Source organism: Hemitrygon akajei, chromosome 5 (assembly GCF_048418815.1).
Source record: "Hemitrygon akajei chromosome 5, sHemAka1.3, whole genome shotgun sequence".
In the NCBI taxonomy this organism is placed as follows: Eukaryota; Metazoa; Chordata; class Chondrichthyes; order Myliobatiformes; family Dasyatidae; genus Hemitrygon; species Hemitrygon akajei.
Genome location: NC_133128.1, coordinates 153,545,582 through 153,561,727, shown reverse-complemented (window position 1 = coordinate 153,561,727; position 16,146 = coordinate 153,545,582). Strand labels below are relative to the sequence as shown.

At 38.7% G+C, this 16,146-nt stretch overlaps 1 protein-coding gene across 2 annotated transcripts in view; it reads left to right on the top strand.

Moving 5' to 3' along the window:
- Window positions 1-15,516, top strand: part of LOC140728338 (inactive phospholipase C-like protein 1) — a 315,913-nt gene extending 300,397 nt beyond the window's left edge. For both annotated transcript variants that reach the window (XM_073046922.1, XM_073046923.1), the window contains 3 exons: window positions 4,206-4,281; window positions 9,668-9,777; window positions 13,877-15,516. In XM_073046922.1, the coding sequence (XP_072903023.1) occupies window positions 4,206-4,281; window positions 9,668-9,777; window positions 13,877-14,062 (372 nt within the window). In that variant the 3' untranslated portion in view covers window positions 14,063-15,516. The remainder of the gene's footprint in view (window positions 1-4,205; window positions 4,282-9,667; window positions 9,778-13,876) is intronic.
- Window positions 15,517-16,146: the final 630 nt, after the last annotated feature.

Here is a 16,146-nt window from a genome sequence, read left to right as displayed (position 1 = left end):
TTGAGTACAAGAGCAAGGAAATCCTCTTGCATTTGTGCAGAGCCCTGGTGAGACCACACCTGGAGTATTGTGTACAGTTTTGGTCTCCAGGGTTAAGGAAGGACATCCTGGCTGTAGAGGAAGTGCAACGTAGATTCACAAAGTTAATTCCTGGGATGTCAGGACTGTCTTACGCAGAGAGGTTAGAGAGACTGGGCTTGTACATGCTGGAATTAAGGAGATTGAGAGGGGATCTGATTGAAACATATAAGATTATTAAGGGATTGTAAAAGATAGAGGCAGGAAATATGTTCCAGATGCTGGGAGAGTCCAGTACCAGAGGGCATGGTTTGAGAATAAGGGGTAGGTCATTTAGGACAGATTTAAGGAAAAACTTCTTCTCCCAGAGAGTTGTGGGGGTCTGGAATGCACTGCCTCGGAAGGTAGTGGAGGCCAATTCTCTGGATGCTTTCAAGAAGGAGCTAGATAGGTATCTTATGGATAGGGGAATCAAGGGATATGGGGACAAGGCAGGAACCTGGTATTGATAGTAGTTGATCAGCCATGATCTCAAGATGGCAGTGCAGACTCGAAGGGCCAAATGGTATACTTCTGCACCTATTGTCTATTGTCTAATTTAATCAACTTTGTGAGAACTCTTGTGCCAATTAAATTTGTATGTTTTACATAATGACATTGTGACTTACAGGTAATTTAGGTGATTTTTTTGGTTTTATCTACAAATACAAAATAATTATTAATTCATGAATAATAAGTTATTTACCATCCTTTGTTGGGCTTAAATGTTAATTTAATTCACCAAATGTACAGCATGTTGTGGTAGGTCAGGACAATGTAATTATGTTGCCCAGATTAAAGTAAGGGTTTTCAAAGGATTTTCTTTCTTAATGAGAGTAAAAGAATCATGTGCTTTGTTTTCAAACAGACACAAGTGTTTTGATTTAAACATGAATAATATTAGAATTCTGAGATTTTGGTTTTATTTACAAATTGTGCTAGTTGCATCTTTGAGCACTTTGCGAAATACTGTTATATTCGGTTGGCATAGAGTGTTTAAAATGAGACTAAATCATATCCCAAGGTTTTTATCTGTGATTCAGAGGACTTGTTATTCTTGTAGGTTGTCATTAAATGCAATTGAAAACTAAAGCTTCTTCTGACAGTTAATCCTTCAAGCTCAAAAACAGTTGTTTGGTACATTTTAGAACACAAAACTATGTAATTATTTTCCCTCAAGAATCTCAGAGATTAAATTAGGAAGTCAAATCATAAGAAATCAGATAACTTAAATGTCAGGGTTCTCCCAAAAGCACAATCAAAATGTAACGTGAATACTCTCCATCAAATTGAATGAAAAATTCAACATTGAGTGTATGTCCAGTACAGCTGTTAAAATTCTATGTCATAAGCACTTATAATATTAATAGCAATTTTGATCACAAAGTATAACAGATCCTAAAATTCTGAAATAGCAGAAAATGTTGGGAACTTTCTGTATTCCTGGCACAATGTAATGCAAGGTTATCTAAGACCGTAAGGTATAGGGGCAGAATTAGACAATTCAGCCCATCAAATCTACTCTGCCATTTTATCATGGCTGATCCATTTCTCTCTCAAATCCATTGTCCTTCCTTCTCCGCATGACTTTTTACACCCTGACCAATCAAGAACCTATCAACCTCTACCTTAAATACACCTAATAACCTGGACTCCACAGTCATCTATGGCAATGAATTCTACAGATTCACTACCCTTTGGCAAAAGAAAATCCTCATTTTTGTTCTAAATGGAAGTCTCTCTCTTCTGAGACGGTGCCCCACTATAGGAAACATCCTCTCCACATCCACTCTACCCAGCCTTTCAACATTCGACAGGTTTCAATGAGATCCCCTCTCGTTCTTCCAAATACAGTGAGTAGAGGCCCAGAGCCATCAATTGCTCCTCATACAATATACCTTTCATTCTTGGAAACCTTCTCTGAACCCTCTCCAATATCAGTTCATCCTTACTTACGCTACATCCACACTAGACCGGATAATTTTGAAAACGCTGGTTTTGCGTAAAAACAACAGGCGTCCACACTATGCGTTTTAAAAAATATCTCTGTCTACATTGAAACAGAGATTTTGGCAAATCTCCTCTGACTGCACATGTGCAGGACACATCTACCGAAAACAAGCGACGTGTTTGGTGTCGAAACTCGCCATAAAAGTGCGCGTTTGTGTAGTTACAGACTAGAAAAACTTAAAACGACAGACAGCTGTTGGCTCTCACGCAGGAGAACTTAAAAGTAAACAAAAACAAATACTGGAGCATACGGAGGCAACCGACAAGGGAGTTCACGGACAGATTGACCCGGCTGATGACGAACATTGAAAAACTGACTAACTCTGTTGCATTAATAAAGCACCTTGTTAAATGTATAAAACATGTCTGCATCAGTGTTATCTTGTATTTCCATACAATGTTATATTAGGCTGTTACACATCTATTGTCAGAGAAGTACTTGCATAAATAGGTAAACACCTTCATACGAGCAAGGACAGAAAACAGATCAAAATGAGTATACTTATTTATTCAATAAGTTACGGGTCAAAGTATTTGGTGAGTACATTTCTAACTCTTCTGGCATCAGTTTCGTTGCCGTCTGTTCTGAAATTGTTAGGTTGTGTTCAAGAAAAGAATTAAATGGCGCACTGCCATCTGATAGCATTTCCAAAAGTCTCCGGTTACCCCATCCACACTGATCTGCCCGAGCAGTGTTTTCAAAAATACCCACCCTGGAAAGCGTTTCTGAAAAGCTCCGGTTTTGGGGGACGAAAACGCCGTTTTAGTGTGGATGGAGGGTAAAAACGATGAGAAAAAGCTTTGGTTACAGATTTATCCGGTGTAGTGTGGACGTAACCTTAGAGAAGGGGCCCAGAACTACTCACAATACTCCATTGAAGACTTCAACAGTGCCCTTTAAGCCTTAGCATTACATCAAGCAACACACACAAAATGCTGGTGGAACGCAGCAGGGCAGGCAGCATCCCCCTCCCACTTTCATATCTCTTACTACCTTTTCTTTCAGTTAGTCCTGACGAAGGGTCTTGGCCCAAAACATTGACTACTTCTTCCTGTAGATGCTGCCTGGCCTGCTGTGTTCCACCAGCATTTTGTGTGTGTTGCTTGACTTTCCAGCATCTGCAGATTTCCTCGTGTTCAGCATTACATCAATGTTTTTAGATTCTAGTCTTCCCAAATGAATGCTAACATTGCATTTGCCTTCCTTATCACTGACTCAACTTGCAAATTATCCTTTAGTAAATCTTGCATGAAGACTCCCAAGTCCCTATGCACCTTGGATTTTTGAGTTTTCTCCCCATTTCGAAAATAGTCTATGTTTTTATTCCTTCTACCAAAGTACATGTCCATATACTTCCCGACATTATTCCATTTGTGAATTATTTGCCCATTTTCCTAATCTGTCCAAGTCTTTCTGCAGTCTCCCTGCTTCCTGAATACTACCTGCCTCTCCACGGATCTTTGTATTGTCTGTAAACTTGGCCACAGAGCCATCAATTTCATCATCCAAATCACTGACACGCAACATAAAAAGAGTTGTTTCCAACCAAAATTCCTTCATGAAACTTGTATAAGATGGTTTGGGGCGACCCATTTCCTACAGTTTTGGTTTCACTTTATTCTCAGCATCAGTTGAATCACAGCAATAAATCAAAAATAAATTCAACAAACTATTTAAATATGAAATAAAAATAGTAGGCACAGTTTTAACCCTGCTTTTAGATAAATTGGAGAAGAAAATTAAAAGACTACTTTAAATGCCCATTATATTTTTAACTAAAAATTTATAACAATAGTACATCCTAGTTGTTCAACTTGGATGCCATTACCTGCAGTGAGCTTTTTAAGTCAATTGATTCCTTAGATGTAAAGGAGGTGATGAAGAGAAATTTCTACTAAATGCAGTGTTGAATTTTAATATTTCTCTAGTAAGCAACCTTAACCATTCATGCAAAAAATGAGTAAGAACCACGATGAAGTTCCAAGTGACAGGAAGTCTGTGTCACAGTAGACAGGTTGGGAAGAACTGTCAATTTTTAAGTCATAACTCTAAGGGTAATTTACGTCACGGAAGAATGTTTTATATAATGAAGTGCGCTACTGTTACTTTGTGTTCACTCATTTGTATTGTTTTGCAGGTGATACAGGAGTCAAGGTACCTGATTGATATGGCAGATTCTATATATAAGCAGATTATTCAGTGTCATAAGTCAGGTATGTAAGAGATGCCACTTACATTATTACCACCTTAAGAAATGCAGTAAAGACCAAATTCTCTTGTATGTTGTTATAGATTCATAGATCAGTGCCACACAGAAGTAGGCCCTTCGGCCCATTTAGTCCAAATTGAACTGGTAACCTACTTAGTCCCATTGACCTGTACCCAGACCATAGCCCTCCATACTCCTCCCATCCATGTAGTTATCCAAATTTCTCTTAAATGTTGAAGTCAAACCCCATATACACCACTTGTGTTGGCAGCACATTCCACACTCTCAGTTAAGAAGTTTCCCCTCATATTCTCCTTAAATGTTTCAACTTTTACCCTTAACCCATGACCTCTAGTTTTCATTTCGTCCAACTTCAGTGGAAAAAGCTTGCTTGTATTTACTGTATCTGTACCCCACATAATTCTGTATACTTTAATCAAATCTCCCCTCAATCTTGTACATTCTATGGAATAAAATTCTAACCTATTCAACCTTTCAGGTCCTCAAGTCCTAGCAAGGTCCTTGTTAATTTCTCCACACTCTTTCAATCTTATTTACATCTTTCCTATACGTAGGTGACCAAAACTGCACAATACTCCAAATTAGGCCTCACCAACTTCTTACACAAATTTCAACATAGCTTCCCAACTCCTGTACTCTTTTCATTGATTTATGAAGGCCGTTGTGCTAAAAGCTTTCTTTACAACCCTATCTACCTGTGATATCACTTTCAAGGAATTATGGATCAGTATTCCCAGATCACTCTGTTCTACTGCACATCCTGAGTGCCCTACCACTCACCATTATAAGACCTACCCTAATTGATCCTCAAATGCAATGCCTCACACTTGTCTGCATTAAATTTCATCTGCTATTTTCCGTCTGGTTCAGATCCTGCTACAAGCTGTGATAGTCTTTGCTGACCACTTTATCGCCAATCTAGGTGTCATCTGCAAATTTGCTGATGTAGTTTGCCACATAACCGTCTAAGTCGTTGATATAAATACAAACATCACTGAATCCTACAGCACTCCACTAGTCACAGGCCTCCAGTCAAAGAGGCAACCATCTACAACCACTCTGTAGATTTCTTCCGTGAAGCCAACGTCTATCCAGTTTACTATTTCACATGGAATGCCAAGTGACTGAGTTTTGTTGACCAACCTCCCATGCAGGACCTTGTCAAAGGCCTTTCTAAAGTCCATGTAGACAACATCCACTGCCTTGCCTCCATCAATTTCCTGGTAATTTCTTTAAAAAAACTCTATAAGATTGGTTATACATGACCTATTACACACAAGGCCATGTTGACTATCTCCCTAATTAGTCCCTGTCTATCCAAATACTATATATCTGGTCCCTTAGAATACCTTGCAATAACTTTCCCACTATTGATGTTAAACTTATTAGTCTAATTTCCTGGCATATTCTTAGAGCCTTTCTTGTGTATTGTTGATGCATAACCTCAGTGGAAGGTTCCAGAATCTGTCCTCAACAGATAAAGCCACTATTGAAAAAGTTGCTTTGCGCAATTTTATGTTTGATAAAAGTAAAGTAATTTTGCCTTGTTAGTTGAAGTCTTGCCACCTGTCTTCCAGTAGTTTAAAGAAAATGCTGAGACATGACATTAGAATTGCTGGTAAATGAATCTATGAAGTATTGACACTGTATCTGAAAACTGAAAAAGCAGTAGACAATGCACCAAGACTCAATGAGATGTGTGATTCAATAGAGACAGTACAATGTGGAAGAAGTAAAGACATCTGAGATGGTGAATTTCCAGCAAATAATTCTACTCATTTAGCTGAGGCAATGAAGAGAAAATGCTATAAAATGAGCAGGTTGCAGCAGATAAATCAGCACAGATGAAAGAATTAATGTTGTTGTGTCTCTTTAGACACAAGGCAAGAGAATTCTACCATACAGTAAAGCCTTCATATGAGACTCTGGGGAAGGCACATGGCAACCCAATCAAAAATTAAGCACTGTATTTTTAACCACTTCATTACATGCAAACAGCAGCATTACTTAATTTTTTGATGGGGTCAGACTTTCAGCAGGTAACTGTAGATTTTGCAGAACTGATGGAGTTGTTTGTCAGAACTTCCTGAGGGAGGGGCTGCTATGCATAGCAGAGTTAACTATAGAAAGTGCAAAGTAATAGAACTATCCAAAGTCAGGCCAGAGCTGTTGGAGAGCCAACAGAAAGAAGGATATACAACTAAAATTTTAAGGTGAGTGGAGGAAAGTTTAGAGGAGATGTGAGAGGTTGATGTTCTATACAGCGTGATATGTTCTGGAATGTACTGCCGGGGTGGTGGTAGAGGCTAATACAATAGGGACATTTAAGAGACTTGGATGTGGGAAATATGGAGGGTTATTGGGTGTTTAGGATGGAAGGGTTAGATGGACTGTGGTGTATGTTTGTATAGGTTGGCAGAACAGAGTGGACTGAAGGGCCTGTACTGTGCTGCACAGCATCATGTTCTAAGAAGGAAGTACAGCTGAGTTGGCTTAGATATTGCAAGTATTGCAGCTGCTAGCAGGAATGCTATGTGCATGGGAAATAAACATGTGCAGTGTGGATTGCAAGGTCATCCCTACAAACAACACATAATGAGGAGGACATCAGACATTCATAACGTGCATGAGATGAGCTGTGCTGAGATAAAGACAGTGTCAGATTTGATTTATCAGTTGAATACAATGTACTTGGCAACAAACAAGGTCAACTCTGTTGAAGAAACAGCCGCTGAATATATGTATGGCAAGATATTGGTGCAAGTGTAACTTGAGTTAGGAACAAGGTGTAATGTCCTTCATCATGACCTTGGAGGTATCATGTCTCTGAGACATTACAAACTTCTGCCAGTAGGGATGTTGCACATTTTCAATGACACTTTGATAGCATCCTTCAATCTGTTCTTCTTTTTGCTTGGGAATCTTCTCCTGAAAGAAGCTTTGAAATAAAGTGTCTGTTTTAGAAACCTGGTGTTGGGCATATGATTGATGTGGCTGAATGGCCATAACCAGGATCTCAATGCTGGGGATGTGGGCCTGGGAGAGGAGATTCACATTAGTTAGCATATCTTTTCAATGCAATTGGAGAATTTTTCCTGGACAGTTTTGTTTGCATCTTTCCAAAGCTTAAACTATTACTGTTGGTAGTCAAAGCCTGAAAAATGCATAGGGTGACAGAGACCACTACAGCCTGATACACTATGATTTTTGTACCTGATTGGAGGTCTTGATATTCATATACCCATTACGAAAATTGACCATAGGTAATGCTTGTGCATTGAAGGTAATGGTGACTTTTAACAATACCACTAAGAGGTGGCTGCTTCAACACAAGAAACGATCCATGTTTTCCAGGAGCCATGCTGAATGCTGAAAATTTGGCCAGTGGAAAGAGATGGTTAAAGACAACCTGGCAATGACTCTCTGTGGCAGACAGCAATGTCCTGGGTAGTTGGGCCACAGATAAATTTGTCTCTCTTCTTGAAGATGCTTGTGACCATGGCATCTCTGAGGCTCCCTGGTATATCCTACTCTTCCCAGACACAAACAAAGGGATTTCAATTTGTGCCTGAAGCTCCTTGTCACTGGATTTCCGTGAGAATACTAAAATTGCAAATGTCACTCCACTCTTAAAGAAGGGAGGGAGGCAAAAGAAAAAAAAACTATAGGCCAGTTAGCCTGACTTCAGTGGTTGGAAAGATGTTGGAGCCCATTATTAAGGATGAGGTTTCAGGGTACCTAGATGTGCATGATAAAGTAGGCTAAGGTCACATGGTTTCCTAAAGGGGTTTCCTTGTCTGACAAATCTGTTGGAACTCTTTGAGGAAATAATAGGCAGAAAAGACAAAGTCGATGTTTTTACTTGGATTTTAAGAAGGCCTTTGACAAGGTGTCACTCATGAGGCTACTAAACAAGATCAGAGCTCATGGTATTAGAGGAAAGGTACTAACATAGATAGAAGATTGGCTGATTGGCAGGAGGCAAAGAATGGGAATAGAAGGGACCTTCTCTTGTTGGCTGCTGGTGACTAGTGGTGTTCCATAGGGGACGGTACTGGGACTCCTTCTTTGCATGTTATTTGTCAGTGATCTGGATGACAGAATTAATAACTTTGTGGTCAAGTTTGCAGATGATACAGAGATAGGTGGTGATGAGGAAGGAGGAAGCCTGTAAAATGAATTAGATAGATTAGGAGAATTGGCAAAGAAGTGGCATATGAAAAACAGTGTAAGGAATTACATGGTCATACAGAAACCGAGGTGCAAAGTGACTTGGGAGACCGCGTGCATGCTTCTGTAAAGGTTAACTTGCAGTCCAGTGGTGCTGAGGAAGGCAAGTACAATGTTAACATTCACTTTAAGAGAATTAGAATATAGAAGTAAGGATATAATGCTGAGGCTTTATAAAGCATTGGTCAGACTATGTTTGGAGTACTATGAGTAGTTTTGGGCCCCATATCTAAGAAGGGGTGTGTTGGTATTGGAGAGAGTGCAGAGGAGATTCATGAGAATTATTCCAGAAATGAAAGGGTTAGTGAGTAGCATTTGATGGCTCAGGGTGTTTAAAACATGTTTCTCACTGAAACATATTGAATATTCAAAGACCTAGGTAGACTAGATATGGAAAGGATGTTTCCTATAGTGTGGGGGAGGGTGGTCTTGGACCAGTGGATACAGACTCAGAATAGAAGGATGTCCATTAGGGAAAGATATGAAGAGGGATTTCATTAGCCAGAGGTGTGACTATGTGGAATTCATTACTCTAGCTGGCTGTGGAGTCCCAAGTCATTGGGTATATTTAAAGCAGAGGTTGATAGGTTCTTGATAGTAAGGGTATGAAAGGTTACAGGGAGGAGGCAGTATAATGGGGTTGAGAGGGATAATAAACCAGCTATAATGGAATGGTGGAGCAGACTTGATAGTAGAGATTAGGTACTAGTGCCAAGACATTTCTTTTGGATTTCTGTGTGCTATTCCACAAGTGACTCATGTAAAGGAAATTAATTCTCAGATCACTATGTACAATTAATCTGAGTGTTCTCAGTTGAGTGTTTTTTTCACAATGGGAAAATTATGCATAAATTAGCATCAGCAACACAAGGAAAAACCATGTGTAATAAATGGAAAATGCAGAGAATACAGATCCTTCCACTGTCACCATCGAATTTATTGAAACTTTATAACGTACAAAGTTTTAATATGAGCTAATGAAAATCATATTCATTTAAAAATATATATATACTAAAATTATCATTTACTCACCCCAAGCAATTGAAAGTTTAATTATTTTGTTAGTATCTCAAAAAGCAATAGCAACATAAACTTGAATGTCACTAAGATGTGTTTTTATGTTCTCATGTTTTCAACAGGACTTCAGTTGCATGAGGACCTTCATAATTTAGGAAGAAAAGAGGGATTAAAGGGAACTAAGTTAAATAGAGCATTTGAAAGTTTTGCATGGAATATCACCGTACTGAAGGTACTGTAATAACTAGATAAACTGTGATGATCTTAAGTAATCATGTCTAATATGCAACAAATTGAGTATTGTTTTTTCTCGTGGTGAACACCTGAAGAGTTCATAGTACTTGGTGGAATTGTTATTTAAATTTTTTCACAAGGACATTAGGAATTAGGTTGGCAGTAAGGGTGAAGAAAGGAAGAATGGAAGCTACGATATATTTTCTTTCTTTTTCCATAATGAAATATATAAAAATAAATAATATTAGATTTAATCCAATCAGATTAACATTAAGTCTTTTCCATCTGGGTGTTAATTTCTCAAATTATTGCAATTTTGAAATACTTAAATGTTTGTATTTATTTGCAGTTCACTTATTTTTCACCTCCTAAGGTGGAACCCTCCATGCTATCCATCTGAGCACTATATGCACATAGCACACAATGGTCTGTGTAGTCTGCCATCCCTTTCCCCTCCTTCCTCTGACTCCACTGTACTCTCCCCATGTTTGCACACTTTCCATAGTTTGGGTCTAATTGTCCTGCCTCTCCATCCTTCAGCCAACTGGCTAGACATATGGTAGTCTCAGCAGTGGCTTTGCTTCATCCAGCATAGGCCTTGCCACTGAGTACCTCAGTAACAAGAGACATAGACTGCGCCGGACTATGATTTAAGGAGTACAATTTCAAACATTTAAGATTAGGTGAAGTATGTTATTGGACTGATCTGATGCAGTTAATTATCTCAGAAGTATGGTAAAAGGACTGGACCTTTGATGAGGCTGAAACAGTGTGGGTTCAAGTAACCCCTCTCCAACATACTACTAGGTAACAGCCACACCACTGAGAACAAAGTTGATTAACTAAAAGTGAAACTGAGAGAAAACTTAGGGAGTGCTGTGTGCTATGTTTCCCCAAAATATAGTTTACATCTACTTCACCTGACTTGCCATTCAACCTGAGATAGAGAGCCTAGTTGTTATGGTGTCATGACAACAATCTTTCCTCCAAGTTCAACAAAACAAAAGAGCATGTCATTGACTTCAGGAAGTGAAATGGTGTACATGCTCTGTTTATATCAATGGTGCTGAAGTTGAGATAGACAATAGACAGTAGGTGCAGGAGTAGGCCATTTGGCCCTTCTAGCCAGCACCGCCATTCACTGTGATCATGGTTGATCATACACAATCAGTACCCCGTTCCTGCCCTCTCCCCATATCCCTTGACCCCGCTATCTATAAGAGCTCTATCTAACTCTCTCTTGAATGCATCCAGAGACTTGGCCTCCACTGCCTTCTGGGGCAGAGCATTCCATATATCCACCACTCTCTGGGTGAAAAAGTTTTCCTGCATCTCTGTTCTAAATGGCCTACGTCTTATTCTTAAACTGTGGCCTCTAGTTCTGGACTCACCCATCAGCGGGGATATGCTTCCTGCCTCCAGTGTGTCCAATCCCTTAATAATCTTATATATTTCAATCAGATCCCCTCTCATCCTTCTAAATTCCAGTGTATACAAGCCCAGCCGCTCCAATCTTTCAACATATGACAGTTCCACCATTCCGGGAATTACCCTTGTGAACCTACGCTGCACTCCCTCAATAGCAAGAATATCCTTCCTCAAATTTGGAGACCAAAACTGCACACAATACTCCAGGTGGGGTCTCAGCAGGGCCCTGTACAGCTGCAGAAGGACCTTTTTACTCCTATATTCAATTCCTCTTGTTATAAAAGCCAGCATGCCATTAGCTTTCTTCACTGCCTGCTGTACCTGTATGCTTGCTTTCATTGACTGATGTACAAGAACACCTAGATCTCATTGTACTTCCCCTTTTCCTAACTTGACTCCATTTAGATAGTAATCTGCCTTCCTGTTCTTGCCACCAAAGTGGATAACCTCACATTTATCCACATTAAACTGCATCTGCCATATATTTGCCCACTCACCCAACCTGTCCAAGTCACCCTGCATTCTCATAACATCCTCCTGACATGATGGTTGAGAGTTTCGAGTTTCTAGGAGTGAAAATCACCCTGTCCTGGTCCAACCACACTGATGCTAAAGAAGAATACAGGACCTCTACTTCCTCAGGAAACTAAAGAAATTTGGGGCGGCCCCTTTGATTGTCACTAATTTTTATCGGTGCACCATAGAAAGCATCTTAGTATATGAGTGGTGCTTGGTGTGGCAACTGCTTTGCCCATGACTGCAATAAACTGTAGAGAGTTGTGGACACAGGTCAGCATCCTTTTTTGGACCCTATTTGCATTTCTTGCTGCTCAATAAAGCAGCCAGTATAATCAATGATCCTACTCACTCCAGTCATTCATTCTCTCTTCTCCCTCCCTCCTTCCTTTGGGCAGAAGATACAAAAGCTTGAAAGTGAGTACCACCAGGCTCGAGGACCGCTTCTATCCCACTATTGTAAGACTATTGAGCAGTTCTTCAATATAACAAGGTGGACTTGACCTCACACTCTACCTGACCTTGCACTTTATTGTCCTGCAGTGTACTTTCTCTGTAGTTGTTACACAATATTCTTCATTATGTTATTGTTAAGCTTTGTACTACCTTAATGCACTATTGTAATGAATGAATGGATGGCATATAAGACAAGCTTTTCTCTCTCTCTTGGTACATGGGACAATAATAAAACAACTTAGTGATTTATTGTGACAGAGAGAAGGGAACTTTGTCCATTACCTGCTTGTGGTTAAATGGACTCCGGATGGCTGGAGTAGCTATTTCTTTGTTCAACAGTATCCTTGATCTTAATAAATATTCACAAAAAAACTGACAAACAATTCAGAAGTATAAAAATGCAATCCATCTGCTTTACCTTTAAGCATGGACGATAATAGTATTAGTATTTTTAAATAATAAATCAGTAATCAAAATACTGCAGACTTGAAATGTAATGGAAAATGATGGAAACAGCAGAATAGGTAATATTTGTAAAGGGAGTAACATTTAATGTTTAAGCTTGAAGGCCCTTCATTTGATTTAGTATTGTTAAATATCTAATTAAACTGGAAATGCTCAATTTTACATATTTTTCATAAAATATATTTTAGATTGAAGAAAAGTAATATAGTGGGCTCAGAAAATTCCACATAAGGCAAATGACAAGCTGCAGACAGTTGAAGATATAAATTCTGATATTTAAAGCAGTTTATGCCAATTCAAGGTCACTTTTGATTGATGGCGAGAAGTAGTAGCCCAGTGCTGTTATTGGGCTCAGAGATATGATGTGTGAAATGACTAAGACTGCACTTGCCGAGCCAGGAGTATGGTAGGTCAACAGTGAAAGAGAAGCAGTGGAGAGTCATGCAGAAAACCTTCCCATTCTCTTTCTGCTTAGTTCACAGAAGACTGATAATAGCCATGCACTTCTGTACGTTTATTGAAGATCTGTTAAAATTCATAGATGAGAGCCAGTTTTATATCACTGTTGACATACAATGCTAACCTTGAGCTAATACAATACCACACTGATACACACCATACATATCATCCACTTTCATTTGGAAATACACATTGTATCAAGCTCTGAACAGAAGGGATCTGCACTGTCCCCATAACAATTTATCATCAATTTATGTATGTGTGGGATAGCTTGTGTATACAATTTTAACAAGCTAGCCATCTTGTTAAATGTTTTTCTCAAAAATACACTAGAAATTGATGTAAACAATTTAATCAGCTTGCTAAAAAAGTGCCTATTTTACGAGTCTTTTGGATACTTGTTGCAAATGTTTTGAAATTAAGCTACATTCGTAAAATATTCACACTCAATTAATCCTTTGGTCTTCGAGCAGGTACATTTAGAGGAACATCGATTATGTCATTCTTGTTGAAAGCTAGAAATGCCATCCTGAAGTATTTCTGAGTTGTGTTGTGATATAAAATGATTATATCAGAAAACTGAACATATAGACCTTTTTTACTACAAGGCTCTTTTGTATATGTTTTGCCAGATATTAATGTTTTTAATATATTTTGGCATGGATTAAAGTATATCAATGACTTTATTGGAGCAAATGTGGCAGATAAATATGTTTATAAACATTTTAAGATATTAGTGAATGCATATAACCCTAATCCTTTGACATATGCAGGGCCAGGGGGACTTACTGAAAAATGCTAAGAATGAGGTGCTGGAGAACATGAAACAGATTCATACTGCTTGTATCTCATGTGGACTGAGCAAGTCAGGAAATGAAAGTGCAGAGATGAATTCCAAGCAAAGTCTTCAGGAAATACAGGAGAAGGAAAATCGAAAGGAGAATCGAACATTTACTTAGTTCCTAAACCAGTCCCAGTGGCTTGTTATGGAGTCAAAATTTTTGCATTTTGGAGATAACAACTCATTTATTTCCCTGGATGATACTGAACATACTATTAGAACCTTTATACAGCATTTGAAAATGCAGCACTAGCTATTCAAAGCACCCAGTTTTATGGTACGTACTACAATAAAATAGTTCAAGGAAAATCATATCAATGTGATATTTCTAACATTCCTGTAACTGCCTTTATTCTTACGTTTGCAACTCATTTAAAACTAAAGAAAGCAGCACGGACTGCAAAGTCATGATTGGCATGCACTTTTCTTTATATTTTTCTTCAATAAGTTATATAGGTACCAGCTTTTACATACATTTTAATGTGAAAAAGAATATTGTACTGTACATTTAGTGTTATGCATCATCATATTTTTCTGCTGTGAAGACTATGAAATATTGCTTTATTTTAAAATGTTTGTTATGTAGGTTGAGGTTTGTGTCAAAGTTGTATTGAAACGTTCTCTATAAACATTTGAAAAATGGAAAAGAGTTTTGTAGATTTGGAAAATATCAACATTAATTCTTAACAAAAGCTTTAACCAAAATAAAGTGGGAAGTTGAATTTACTAGCCAAGCAGGATAAGGTTGTTGGCTTATGACAGATACAAATAGTAACAATAAAATTTTCAGTTATTCTCCTGAAATGTTGAAGAAGGGGACCCATCTGCAATGTTGTATGTCCTTTCAATTTATTTTCAGGCCCACTGGTTTCTCCTAGAAATTTACATACCATGGGCACCACGGTAGCCTGGCAATTGGTGCAATGCTATTACAGCTCGGGGTGTCAAAAGTTCAGAATTCAATTTCAGTGGCATCTGTAAGGACATTGTACTTTCTCCCTGTGGCTTTCCTGCTGGTGCTCTAGTTTCCTCCTACAGTCCAAAGACATACTGGTTAATAGGTCATTTTAAATTGTCCTATGATTAGGCTAGTGTTAAATAGGTGGGTTGCTGGGTGGTGCAGAGAGCCTGTTCTGTGCTATATCTCTAAACAAATAAATAAATATCCCTCATATGCTTAACTAGTTAGCCGCCAGAGCTATACACAAATCAAAAAGGACCTTAGTTTGATTTTTGTTTGTTTCACCAATAGCCCATCTCAACTGCTGCCTCAGTGTCGTAAAATTGGCTTTGGTTTGCACTTACCAGTTACCCTTGCTGGACATATGGACAACATGATTTATGTATCCACTGGTGAAATAGCTTGCTCCTTTTCCTTGTTAAACTCAAGAAAGTAAATTTAAACATTTTGACTGTAATAAACAAATTTACGTGCAAGTCTTCAAAAGAAGAAGGAATTCAAAATGGAAAATAGATTGTATGATGTTAACTAATACTAAAACAATATTTTGAAGGTTGCAGAAGCTGACCTTTTTACTGATGTATTATATTTCTAAATAAATGATTTCTTCAAAGGGGTAAGAGTTTATCATGATTATTCATGATAGGAACAATATAGACCATGGTGAAATGGGAAGGCTATCAATTTATATACACTATACAGGCAATTCCCATATTAATGGGATGGAAGGAAGTGGGGGGGAGGGGGGGCTTGTGTTCCATATCATGCTATTTCATAATGCAAAGCTGCATTGTCTGCATGTGTCCAGAAACTTGAATTGAAAAAAAAAGTTAAAACTGGAGACGGCCTATCCACTGATATCTAATATAAGCCTACAGATTCTCACAGCTACTTGGACTATTCCTCTTCCCACCCTGTCTCTTGCAAAAATGCTATTCCCTTCTCACAATTCCTCCATCTCCGCTGCATCTGCTCTCAGGATGAGGCTTTTCATTCCAGGACGAAGGAGATGTCCTCCTTTTATAAACAAAGGGGCTTCCCTTCTTCCACCATCAACTCTGCTCTTAAACACATCTCTCCCATTTCCCGCACATCTGCCCTCAACCCATCCGCCCACCACCCCACTCGGGATAGGGTTCCCCTTATCCTCACCTACCACCCCACCAACCTCCAGGTCCAACGTATAATTCTCCGTAATTTCTGCCACCTCCAACGGGATCCCACTACCAAGCTCATCTTTC